The 13898-nt window shown below is 41.1% G+C and overlaps 1 protein-coding gene across 1 annotated transcript in view; it reads left to right on the forward strand.

Annotated features, from left to right (window-relative positions):
* The window catches only part of CNTNAP5 (contactin associated protein-like 5), a 921850-nt gene that overhangs the window by 776951 nt on the left and 131001 nt on the right, over positions 1–13898 (forward strand). The window contains exon 19 of the mRNA XM_014548314.1: positions 13029–13253. Within this exon, the coding sequence (XP_014403800.1) occupies positions 13029–13253 (225 nt within the window). The remainder of the gene's footprint in view (positions 1–13028; positions 13254–13898) is intronic.

The raw sequence follows: 13898 nt of genomic DNA on the forward strand, positions 1-13898 counted from the left end.
AAAAGATGGATGGAAAAAGATACATGATAATACTAATCAAAAGAAAACTGAGTGGCATAATTAATATCAAAGTCATTGTAGAGCAAAAAATAATACAGAGCTGTATCATAATGGGAAAAGGCTCAATTCATCAAGATGCTATAACAAATCTAGTAATTTATGCACTTAATAACAAAGCTTCCATATGACATGCAGTCCCAGATTTTGCTGAGGAACTGAGATCCCAGGAGCCGTCTCCCAGCCCTGGCCTGCAGGAGGGGGATGGAGAGGTGGCCCTGGTGCTTCTGGGCAGGCCCTCACCAGATGCCATGGGCCTGTGCAGCAGCTGCCGGCCCCTGTGGCTGGGGCACGGAGGCCTGGGCCCAGTGCCCTCCTAGAGGCCTGCCAGCACCAACACCACCCTTGCCCCAAGTCTTTTAACCTGGTTGTTAGCATTTTAGAGACCCCTCAGGAGTTCTGGCCACAGACTAACTGCCCCCTCCCCAGCTGGGACCTCTTGGCAAGACTGTAACTAGTGATGTTTTTACAACCAAAGACTCTATTTTGTGGTTTAAGGAAAAGAAAATTGACTGCATTTAAAAAAAAAAATAACAAAGCTTCCAAACACATGAAGATATTGCTTCTTGGCCTTTTGGCCAAGTTCAAGTGTAGAATACATGAAGACGAAAGTGTAATGATAAACAGACAAATCCACAATTATCAACGCCCCTCTGTTAACAACTTAATGAAATAATAGACAGAAAATCAGTAGAGATATAGAAGACTTAAAAACACTATCAACCAATGTGACCTAGTTGACACTCTGCCAAACAACTTACAGAATATACATTCTTTTCAACTGCACATGGAACATTTTCTAGGATAGGCCACATGTAAGGATACAAAAACAAATCTCAATAAATTTAAGAAGATTGAAATCATATTAAGCATCTTCTCTGACCATAATGGTTTGAAACTAGAAATTTATCAGAAGAAAAAAAACAAAACAAACACCTAAAAACCCACAAAGACAAGGAGGTTAAATAGCATGTTAGTAAACAATGGGTAGGTTAACAGTGAAATCAAGGAAGAAATGAAAAGATACCCGGAAACAAATGAAAACACAACTCAAAATCTATGGGACATGGCAAAAGCAGTCCTAGAGGAAAATTAACAGCATTTCAGGCCTACATCAAGAAATAAGAAAAATCTCAAGCAAGATGTTCAACTTTATACTTAATAAAACTAATAAAACAACAACAAAGCCCCAAGAGAGCACAAGAAAGAAAATAATAAAGATCAGAACAGAAATAAGCAAAAAAGAGTCTAAAAAAAAAAATACAAAAGATCAATAAAACCAAGAGCTGGTTCTTTGAAAAGATAAACAAGATTGATAAACCTTTAGTGAGACTTTTCAAGATGAAAGGACAGTGGATCCAAATAAATAAAATCAGAAACGAAAGAGAAGTAACAACTGACAACATAGCAATAAATTGTAAGAAAATATTACGAACAGCTATATGTCAAGAAATGGGACTGATGGATAAATTTCTAGAAACATTCAATCTTCCAAAATTGAATCAAATAGAATCAGAAAATGTGAACAGATTGATTATCTATATATATATAAAACCCTAATATGCAAATATACTGAACAGCGGAACAACCAAACAACCAAACAACTGGTTGCTATGACATGCGCTTACCACCAGGGGGCACGGTGGCAGAGCACGGAACATGGTGGGCGTTGGCCATGGTGGGATGGTAGAGCAGGTGAGCAGGGGCGCTAGACCAAGGTGGGGCATGGGTCACTGTCATTGGGACAAGCCTCTGGTGGGTGCTGAAAATTCTTTGCTCCCGCCTGCTGCAGTTCCGCCCAGTGCTCGCACCTGCTGCCGGTGCCAGCCCCACTCACACTCGCTGCCAAGCTGCTGTCCCAATCACTCGGCGCCGTCGGTGGGTGCGAGAGGCAGCTGCTGGCCCCAGTCACCCCTAAGGGCTTTTCAACCTCCCCCTGCTCCTGAGGGGTGGTGGGGGCAGCAGCCACCGCTCACACCTGCTGCTGGCGCTGGACCCAGTAGCTCTGCACCATCAGCGGATGTGAGCGGGACCATCGCCATCAGCTCATGAAAGCAGTGGCAGCGGGAGTGGGCCTGCCAGCAGAGAGGGGTCCGGGGGCCCAGAGGAGGGGCCAAGACCCACCTCTGTGCCCACTGCAGCTTCGCAGCCCACAGGTCCTTTCAAGGTGCACGAATTCATGCACTGGGCCCCTAGTAATTAATGAAATTGAAGCAGTAATAAAAAACAACAACACATAACAAACAAAAGTCCTGAACAAATAGCTTTACAGGAAAATTTTACCAAACATTCAAAGAAGAGCTAATACCTATTCTTCTCAAACTATTCCAAACTATTCAAGAGGAGGGAAGACTTCCAAGCATCATCCTAATTCCAAAACCAGATGACACTACAAAGAAAGAAAACTATAGGCCAGTATCCTTGTTGAACACAGATGCTAAAATCCTCAAAAAAATATTAGCAAACCAGCTAATTCATTAAAAAGTTCATACACCATAACCAAGAGGCATTTATGCCTGAAATGCAACATTGTTACAATATCTGCAAATCTGTTAACATGATACACTAAGTAAACAAAATGAAAGCTAAAAAGCACCTGATCATATGAATAGATGCAGAAAAAGAATTTTATAAAGTTTTGCCTTCTTTTATTTATAATAAAAACTCTCAGCAAACTGGGAATAGAGGGACCATATCTCAACACAATAAAAATCATATATGATAAACACACAGTCAACATCATACTCAATGGCAAAAATCCAGAAGCATTTCCCTTAAAATTGGGAACAAGACAGGGTTGTCACTCTCCCCACTCTTAGCATAGTTCTAGAAGTCCTAGTCACAGCAATACAACAAGAAGAAATAAAAGGCATGCAAATTGGAAAGAAGGTAGTAAAACTCTGATTATTCACAGATAGCATGATACTGTACATAGAAAACCCTAAAGACTCCACCAAAAAACTTCTAGATTTAATAAATGGATTCAGCAATGTAGCAGGATATAAAAGTAACACTCGGAAATTGATGGCATTTTTATACAGCAATAATGAACTCAGAAATAGAAACTAAACAAACAATCCCAATAAAAAAATTAAGATACTTAGGAATAAACCTAACCAAGGAGGTAAAAGACTTGTGTTCAGAAAATTATAGGTTATTGAAAAAAGAGATAGAGGAAGATATAAACAAGTGGAAGAATATATCGTATTCAGGGATTGGTAGAATTAACATCATTAAAATGTCCATACTACCCAAAGAAATCTATAGATTCAATGCAATCTCTATTAAATTCATAATTTTTTTCCTAAACTGCTGTAAAATCAGCAAAAATGCCTTGGCAATTTTAGCATAGTTCCTAGGATATTGGTTGGCACTCAAAGGGTTAAAAATATGGAGCCCTGGCTGGTGTTGCTCAGTGGTTGTAGTGTCATCCTGAGCATGGATGGGTCCTGGATTTATTTCCCAGTCAGTGGCCTGGGTTTCGGGTTCACTCCCTGCCCCCTGGCGGGGAGCATGTGGAAGACAACTGATTAATGTGTCTCTCTCACATTAATGTTTCTCTCTCTCCCCCTGAATCCCTTCCACTCTCTGAAAAGCAATGCAAGAAATATCCTCATGTGAACATTAACAATATATATATATATGGAACTGATAAATAAATTTAGTAAATCAGCAGGATACAAAATAAATCTCCAGAAATCATTTTTAGACATCAATTGTGAACTATCAAAAATAAACAAAGAAAATTATCCCATTTATAGTTGCATTAAAAAATAATACCTAGAAATAAATTTAATCAAGAATAAAAAAGATCTCTACTCAGAAAATTTTAAGACATTTAAGAAAGAAGTTGAAGAAGATACAGATAATGGAAGCATATACAATGCTCATGAATAAAAAGAGTTAGCATTGTTAAAATATTCATACTACCCAAAGCAATCTACAGATTCGATGCAATTCCCAACAAAATATCAATGGTGTATTTCACAGAACTAGAACAAATAATTCAAAAAAATATATATGGAACCACAAAAGACCCTGAATAGCCATAGCAATCTTGAGAAAGAAGTACATAGTTGAAGGAATCATGCTACCTGATGTCAAACTATACCACAAGGCCATAATAATCAAAATAGCATGGCACTGGCACAAAAACAGACATATAGGACAATGGAACAGAATAGAGACTCCAGAAATAAATCCATGCCTCTATGGTCAATTGCTATTTGACAAAGGAAGCAAGAACATAATGGGGTAAAGACATTCTATTCATTAAATAGTATTTGAAAAATTTGACAGACACATGAAAAAAAAAAACACAACTAAAGAAATTAGACCACCTTCTTACACCATATACAAGAATAAAATCAAATGGATTAAAGACTTAAATAGAAGATTTGATACCATAAAATACCAGAAGAAAACATAGGCAGTAAAAATATCAGACGTTTCTCTCAGTAACATTTTTTTTTCTGATGTAACTTTTGAGCAAGGGAAACCAAGAAAAAATAAACAAATGAGACTACATAAAACCAAAAGGTTTTTGCACAACAAAGGAAACCATCAATAAAATGAAAATATAACCCACCAAATAGAAGAACATATTTTCACATGATACATCTGATAAGGGGTTAATACCCAAAATGTATAAAGTACTCATACAACTAAGCCTGGCTGGGGTGGCTCAGTTGGTTGGAGCATCGCCCTATGAACCAAAGGGTCACGCTTCAATTCCCAGTCAGGGCACACATGTAGGTTGTGGGTTCAATCCCCAGTCAGGGCACATGCAGGATGCAACTGATCCATGTTTCTCTCTTTCCCTCTCCCTTTTCTCTTCCTCTGTCTTTAAAATCAATTTAAAAAATCCATACTCGGCTGGCATGGCTTAGTAGTTGAGCATTGACCAACCTAGGAACCAGGAGATAATGGTTCGATTACTGGTCAAAGCACATGCCTGGATGTGGGCTCAATCCTTAGCAGGGGGAATACAGAAGGAAGCCCATCAGTGATTCTCTATCATCATTGATATCATCATTGATGGTTCTATCTCTCCTTCGTCCTTCCTCTCTGAAATCAATTAATATATATTAAGCCTCAAGCCAAAGGATCCACTGTGTGCTCTCCCTGTCCACACCTTGAAAAAAAAAAAAAGAACTTGTACAACTTAACACCAGAAACACAAAAAATTCAATAAGAAAATAGGCAAAAGACCTATATATACACTTCCACAAAGAAGACATACAAATGATCAATGGACATATGAAAAGATGCTCAAAGTCAATAATCATCAGAGAAATGGAAATTAAAACCACAAACTGATAGCACCTCACATCTGTCAGAATGATTATCAATAAATCAACAAACAACAAGTATGGCAAGGATGTGTAGAAAAAGTCAACCTCATGTTGGTGGGAATGCAGATTGGTGCAGCCACTGTGGAAAACAGCATGGAGTTTCCTCAAAAAATTAAATTTGAAAATGCTTTATGACCCAGCAATTCCATTTCTGGTATATAGCCAAAGGAAACCAAAACACCAATTTGAAAGAATATATGCACCCCTATGTTCATTACAGGGTTATTTACACAGTAGCCAAGCTATGGAAGCAGCCCAAGAGAATAGACAAGTGAATAAAAAAGCTGTTGTACATATATACGATGAAATATTACTTGACCATTAAAAAGAACACAATACTGCCTGGCTGGTGTGCTCAGTGGTTGAGCATCAACCAATAAACCAGGAGGTCATAGTTTGATTCCAGGTCAGGGTACATGCCCAGTTGTGGGCTTGATCCACAGTGGGGGGGTATGCAGGAAGTAGCCAATCAATTATTCTCTCTCATGTTTCTATCTCTCTCTTCCTTTCACTTCTCCCTTCCTCTCTCAAATCAATAAAAATATATATTTTTTAAAAAGAACACAATACTAGCCTTTGTGACAGCATGAATGGATCTAGAGGGCATTATATAAGTGAAATAATTCAGACATAGAAAGAAAAATACCATATGATTACACTTATATGTGGAATCTAAAGAATAATATAAATGAAAAACAAAACAGAAAATAGACCCATAGATACAGAGAACAGACTGATGGTTGCCAGATAAGAGGGGAGTTGTGGACTGGGTGACAAATGTGAATGGATTGATAAGTAGAGATTGGAAATACAAAATATTTATGGGAATGTAAAGTAGCATATCTATACTAATAAAAGGGTAATATGCTAATTAGACTGGACATCTTCTGGATGACGATCCAGATGTCCTGCCTGACAAAGCCGGGCCCGGGCGAGCCGCCCACCCCATGGTCCCAGGCACCAGCACCTGTGCCTGTGGCCCAGAAGATGGAGAAGCCACCTACCCTGTGGTCCCAGGTGCCAGCACCTGTGGCTGTGGCCCAGGTGATGGAGAAGCCACCCATCCACAGTCTACTGCAGCTGCAGGAGGCCCAGGCAAAGCAGGCCCGAATCCCAGGTACCTGCGGTTGGTTGGAGGAGGGAATCCTGGGTCCCGGGTGTGGGGCCGAGGCAGAGGCAGTTAGGGGCGATCAGGCAGGCAGGCAGACAAGCAGTTAGGAGTCAGCGGTCCCAGATTGTGAGAGGCATGTCCAACTGCCCTGTGATCGGGCCTAAACCAGCAGTCAGACATCCCCTTGGGGTCCTGGATTGGAGAGGGTGCAGGCCGGGCTGAGGGATCACTCCCCATGCACAAATTGGTTAGGGGTGATCAGGCAGGCAGGCAGGCAGGCAAGCAGTTAGGAGCCAGCGGTCCTGGATTGTGAGAGGCATATCTAACTCCCGGTTTAGGCCCGATCCCATAGGGCCTAAACTGGCAGTTGGACATCTCCCGTGGGGTCCCGGATTGGAGAGGGTACAGGCAGGGCTGAGGGCCCCCACCTGTGCATGAATTTCATGCTTTGGGCCTCTAGTACACATATAATCTACACTAATAAAAGAGAAACATGGTAATTGGCGTAGGACCGCTACCCTTTTCATTGGCTAATCAGTGAGTATATGCAAATTAACTGACAACCAAGATGGCGGCTAATTTCCAGGCACTGAAGTTCTCCCTTCCTCTCTCAAATCAATAAAAATATATATTTTTTAAAAAGAACACAATACTAGCCTTTGTGACAGCATGAATGGATCTAGAGGGCATTATATAAGTGAAATAATTCAGACATAGAAAGAAAAATACCATATGATTACACTTATATGTGGAATCTAAAGAATAATATAAATGAAAAACAAAACAGAAAATAGACCCATAGATACAGAGAACAGACAGATGGTTGCCAGATAAGAGGGGAGTTGAGGACTGGGTGAAAAATGTGAATAGATTGATAAGTAGAGATTGGAAATACAAAATATTTATGGGAATGTAAAGTAGCATATCTATACTAATAAAAGGGTAATATGCTAATTAGACTGGACATCTTCCGAATGACCATCTGGACGTCCTTCCTGACAAAGCCGGGCCTGGGCAAAGCCTCCCACCCCATGGTCCCAGGCACCAGCGCCTGTGCCTGTGGCCCAGAAGATGGAGAAGCCTCCTGCCCTGTGGTCCCAGGCGCCAGCACCTGTGGCTGTGGCCCGGGAGATGGAGAAGCCACCCACCCACAGTCTACTGTAGCTGCAGGAGGCCCAGGCAAAGCCGGCCTGGGTCCCAGGAACCTGCGGTTGGTTGGAGGAGGGAATCCTGGGTCCTGGGTGTGGGGCCGAGGCAGAGGCAGTTAGGGGCGATCAGGCAGGCAGGCAGAGGTGGTTAGGGGTGATCAGGCAGGCAGGCAGGCAAGCAGTTAGGAGCCAGTGGTCCTGGATTGTGAGAGGCATATCCAACTCCCGGTTTAGGCCCAATCCCATAGGGCCTAAACTGGCAGTTGGACATCTCCCATGGGGTCCCAGATTGGAGAGGGTGCAGGCAGGACTGAGGGCCCCCACCTGTGCATGAATTTCATGCAGTGGGCCTCTAGTACATATATAATCCTATATAATAAAAGCCTAGGTGGCATCACATGCTATGTCATCACAAGATGGCCACCACAAGATGGCCAGCAAGGGAGGGCAGTTGGGAGCCATCAGGTCAGCAGGGGAGCAGTTAGGCAACCAAAGGGCCAAACAGCAGAACAACCATCCAGATGGCCATGCTATGACAGGCCAGCCAAGGCAGCTTCCATGCGATTGGCCGGGGGGCCCCCATCATCGCTCCATGATCACACCACAGCGGGAGGTCCAGGCCACTGGCCAGCGGGGTAATCAATTGTGAAGGAAGGGGGATGGCGGCAGACGCGGGCAGCTTCATGCTAAGGTGGATGTGGGTGGGGGCAAGGCCGGCTACCAGAAGCCAGGGGAAGCCCATGTCCCAGTTTCTGGCAGCCGGAGGGAAGCCAGTGCTGGCAGCCAGAGGAAGGAAGGCCTACCCTTGCAAGAATTTCATGTGTAGGGCCTCTAGTATAGTCAATAATATTTTAATATCTATGTATGGTGCCCATTGGGTACAGGAATATTAGGGGGAACACTTTTTAAAGTGTATGAGTGGCTAACCATTATGCTGTACGTATGAAACTAATAAAAAATAATGTTGAATGTAAACAGTCATTTACTTTTAAAAATATAATAATTTTGAAAAAGAGCAGCATTTCAATTATCAAAATAAAGTGTTTTAATCACCATTTTAAACACCACTTATATTCAAATGATGATGACAGTTATAAAAAGTCTTGTTAATTCATTAAGACACATTTCCCAAGCCCCTATGCCAAACAATGCTTTATTTAATCCAACTTCCTGTTGGAATTTAAAAACATTATGGACAGAAAGAAGCACCTGTGATTGTCTGCAAAGAATCTATAATTCATCCAACTGCACCGCCCAGTTAGACATCCCCCAAGGGGTCCCAGATTGGAGAGGGTGCAGGCCGAGCTGAAGGACACCCCTGTGCATGAATTTTTAAGTCTTAATGTTGCAGAATATTCCATCTGGTGGAACGGTTCCTGCTTATTGAAGCAATCCTTCCACCAGAGCTTACCTTAGCAATAGTGGGACTCTGCCTCCAGATCTGCTGGTGTTCATATTCTGGCTCATCCACAATCTACAGGTAGGACAATGGCTGTGTAGCTCAACCTTATGATTCCTGGTTTTCACACCTGTAGATATAAAAAGTGTGGACAATTCAGGAATTCTTCACAAAGGTTTGTGGTGCATATGCAGTGAGCACTTCACAAAGAACTTGGGATGATGTCTGACCTAGAGTCTCACTAAATAGTTGCTCTTATATTTTGGAATTTTGGATTATCCCAGTGTTTGCACATAGATATTGCTGTGATATGCACATTAATAAATTATTTCCTTAGTAATAGAATTTCAGTGAAAAGTAATATGTATATTTTAGCTTATACTTTACTAATTGTAAAAAAAAAAACTATTGAAAATTGTCTAATATTTACCTTTCTGAGGACATATTATTTTTTTTACTTTTTACTACAGAAAAATATCATTTGTACACTCTGTTAGAGAGAAGAATTTTACAATGCCAAGCACCTATTATTTATCTTCAGTAGTTATCAACTCATGGCCATTTTTATTTAATCTAAATGCTCACACCTGCTTATCTTCCTGTATTATTTTGAAGCAAATGCCAGATAACTTATCACTTTATCTGAAATATTGCAATATGTATTGTTAAATAATAAGGACTCATAAAAGCACATATCCACAGGATCATTATTATAAAAATTTTAAGAACAAATTTCTAATATCATGCCAATTTTTAAATTTATTTTTAGTGTGTTTGATGATTTCCTGAAATAATTACAACCTAATTGATTTTTAGGTAAACACTAGCTAACTCATTACCCAGGATTGGTCTTCATGCTTGTTCTCATTTATTCTATCACAGTTATAAAGAACGGGTATTATTTATTGAGTTCCAACTATGTGCCATGACTTTACATGATTACTTCGACTCTTTCTACCACCACAAGACTGAATTCATCCCTGTTTATATGTGAGTGAACTGAGGTTAAGTGGGACCCTGTGAATGCTGGAGAACGGTACAGCCAGTTTCCAAGTCAGTCAGACCTCATGTTTGACTCGGGGACACACACCTTCTGCAGCACCACCCTGTCTCCTGGCTCCTTCTCTTAGTTCATTCCACACGTCAAGGCCTAATCAACAGTGAGCTCCTCTTTCAGATTTCCCTAGGCTACTCTCGCCCATGGAGACATCCAATCTGGAAATTATTTTCTGTCACTCACACATCATATACTAGGCTATCTTCCATCAGTGTTATTTTTTAATGTGTATCCTGTATGCTCAGAATATAATCAGCATAGTTCCTTCTACCTTGTAGGTGCTCTAAAGGTGTGTTAATATTGGCATTGTGGTCCTGCAGTAGCACCATGGTCACTGATGAACGTCTTCACAGTTAAGATGTTTCTTCTATTTATCCCAATGGTTTTGTATGTTCAGGCCAATCAATCAGAGAGTTTAAACTCTTAGATTATAAAATACAATCAACTGATAGAATAATAGAATCCAGGTGGTTTGCTGAATTTTCTTTGTGTTGAAATTGACAATACCTAAACAATAAAATTAGTAGGAATAGGGGAGGAGGGAGGAAAGAAATTTGGTAGAACATTTCTAGTTAAAAAAAAATACTTTTCATTTAATTTCATGTCTTAAGTATCAAAAAAAAATGTACTATGTATGCCCATATTTAATATCCTATATAATAAAAGCCTAATATGCTAAGTGTCTGGTCGGCTGGTCGGCCTTACAACCAATCAAAGCATAATATGCTAATGATATGCTAAGGCTGCTCAACCACTCGCTATGATGTGCATTGAACACCAGGGGGCAGGTTCTTTGACCAGTAGGTTAGCTTGCTGCTGGGGCCTGGCTGATTGGGGACTGAGTGAGACGGCCAGACATGCCCTGCAGCCCTTCATTGGTCCCTCCCTGGCCTGAATCCTGCACCAATGGGGTCCCTCAGCCTGGCCTGTGCCCTCTTAAAATTAGAACCCCTCAGGGGATGTCTGAGAGCTGGTTTTGGCTCCATTGTGCACGGGGCCTCCAGTGCTACATAACAGAATGCTCTAAATTATACTTACACTTGCACACACACACACAAACCAAACATCAAATGAAAACCATTTATCTGTTAACTAGGAGACAGTAGCTCAAAAGGCAGGCAAAATGTCCCCAAGGAAGTTAGTTCACTCAAGGAAAGTACTTGAATCAAACTAATAATTAACCCACATCATCACGGTCACAAGTCTCTACTGCACATCTTTGCAATTAGAAGGACTTGCTTGTAAATGTGAACACTTTCTCTGAACCTTTAGCAAAAATAAAAGAGTATTCCCAGTCTGCTAACAATATACATAAATATGCAGCCTTCTTTTTTTGTTGTCACAGTTGCAGGTTGTTATAGAGTTTTCACAAAAGTAGAACAAATTAGCAATCAAATTACAAATCAAAAGACAGGTTTGATTATGTTCTAGGTGCCATTAATTCAATGAGATAATTTCATGGGGAACTAGGAACATTGCATATGTCAGTTGGAAAGAGAAATTATGTCAATACAGTTTCTTGCTTACTATTTTTATGACAGAGGCTTGCTGCCAGACCTAAGCTATGCTGTTCTAAGAGGGAACCTTTGCTGTACAGAGACAAAGTTGAAAGGGAATTTCATAGTGGCCTTGATTAAGAGAAGAGCATATCTTAGCATTTGGATAAACGTACAGTCAATAAACAGATGTTTTAAATGAAGAAAATTGAATGGGTTCTGGTTAAATTGTCTTCTGCTTTGGGAGTCTATGAGTTCAAACTGTGATGGGTGACTGTCCTAAGTGCTTTGCACATATCATTTACTCCTCCACAAAGAAGTGTTGAGGTAGGATTCATGCTTCCCATTGGCCGAAGGAGAAACAGTCTTTGCAGTGTTCACCTGCTTCCCTGGGACTGCACAGCTAGTAGGGAACTGAGCAAGGCTTCCCGCCCAGTGCTGAAGCCCAGTCCCACGCTGGCCCCACTAACCTGGCAGTGGGACAAGGACTTTGCGCAGTAAGATCTGGGGGCTGGCATGTTCCTGCTGATTGAATGTCATCAGTGTGGGGATGCTTCCTCTCCTCATAGAGGTGGCAGAACTCTATGTAGAGCATCACATGAGGCCTATTTGCTCAAGTCTTTTCTCTTTTTGGGGATTGGATGCCAATTCCCTGGCATGTTCTTGCTGATTGAATGTCATCAGTGTGGGATGCTTCCTTTCCTCACAGAGGTGGCAGAACTCTATGTAGAGCGTCACATGAGGCCTATTTGCCCAAGTCTTTTCTCTTTTTGGGGATTGGATGCCAATTCCTAGACATTTAAAAAGTTGAGTCCGATAGTAGGACATCTATGCCTTTCTCACTGTTTCCATAAATCCCTCTCTTCTATTTCAATGGATTCCCACCCTTCACCCAACACCACAGAGCAATGCTGCTACCTCCCCTGTACCCTGCTCTCAGTAATTTAGAACCCACTTAAAACCCTCCTGATACAGGAGAAAAAGACAAACCAGAATTCTTAGCATCTCAGTTTTAAAAGTAAGATGGTCCCAGTGAAATTTCTCTATACTGTGTTGAAGGCAGGGACATTTTATCTTTGCTTCTTGAAAAATGAGCCTGGCACATGGTAGTTATTCTGCAAATATATATTACACTGGACCTGAATTCCACAATGCAAATCCCAGTTCTCTCTTTTAGCTGTGCAATCTGTGCAGGGTTCTTAGCCTCTGTAAGCCTCATGTTTCTCATTTGGAAACGAGGTTGATGATTTCTGCCACTTGAGAATTATTGTGGAAAGCATATTATATAATTAATGTACAAACCCTCACACAGTGCCTAATGCATAGGAACAATAAACAAGCTATGATTATATCCTGAATACTCAATTCATATCTTAGTGTGTGTTTTCCCCTCTTTTATTTTGCAGAGGTTTCTGCTGTTTTTGAGGCTGGCACTTCAGTTACTTACATGTTTCAAGAACCCTATCCAGTGACCAAGAATCTAAGCCAGCCTTCCTCAGCAATTTACGCAGAGCCGGCTCCATCTAAGGAAAACATCGCACTTAGCTTTGCGACAGCCCAGGCACCCAGCCTCTTGCTTTATATCAATTCTTCCTCTCACGACTTCCTGGCTGTCCTGCTCTGCAAGAATGGTGAGTGCTGATGGCAGGGAGCCTGATGGAGTGTCATATTGGGCTGGAGGGAAAGTACTAGTATATGCCCTCCAGAACTCTGCAAAATTTCAACCTAAATTTGGTGTCACCTGAGCAGCTTATTTCCAGACCTCCAGGCAAACCCTTGATTGAACTTGACCTTTATGAGTTGCAATTGATATTTCAGGCCAGTGTCAGTTCATTGCTGAAGTCAAATGCATCCACTTTAATTTGCCTCAACTGTGCAGTGGTAATTCTTTATTATTTATTCTGTGCTGGGATCCATTAAATGTAAAAAGAAGATCAGAAGCATATCTGAGTTTCAGAAGGACACTTGTCACATATATCCTGCCATCTTTACTGCAGTCTCCTTTACTAAGGGCTTTTAAAGCAACTAGCATAAATGCAGGCTGTATTAATAGAAGTGGATTGCTAGATCTTGGAGAGAAGTGGTATATGGGGATCATAACCTTGCTGGATACAGATCTGAATTCTGAGAATCAGATTCTGAAAAGAATGTGAACAAAATGGAATATCTGAAGCTTAGAGGGATAAAGGAGTTAGAACCCATCTTATATGAGGGATGGTGAAAAACACCAGTCTTGATAGCTGTTAGGAAAAGTCAGGTTTTCTGTCCTCACAACT

The sequence above is a fragment of the Myotis brandtii genome, unplaced genomic scaffold, assembly GCF_000412655.1.
Source record: "Myotis brandtii unplaced genomic scaffold, ASM41265v1 scaffold501, whole genome shotgun sequence".
Taxonomy (NCBI): domain Eukaryota; kingdom Metazoa; phylum Chordata; class Mammalia; order Chiroptera; family Vespertilionidae; genus Myotis; species Myotis brandtii.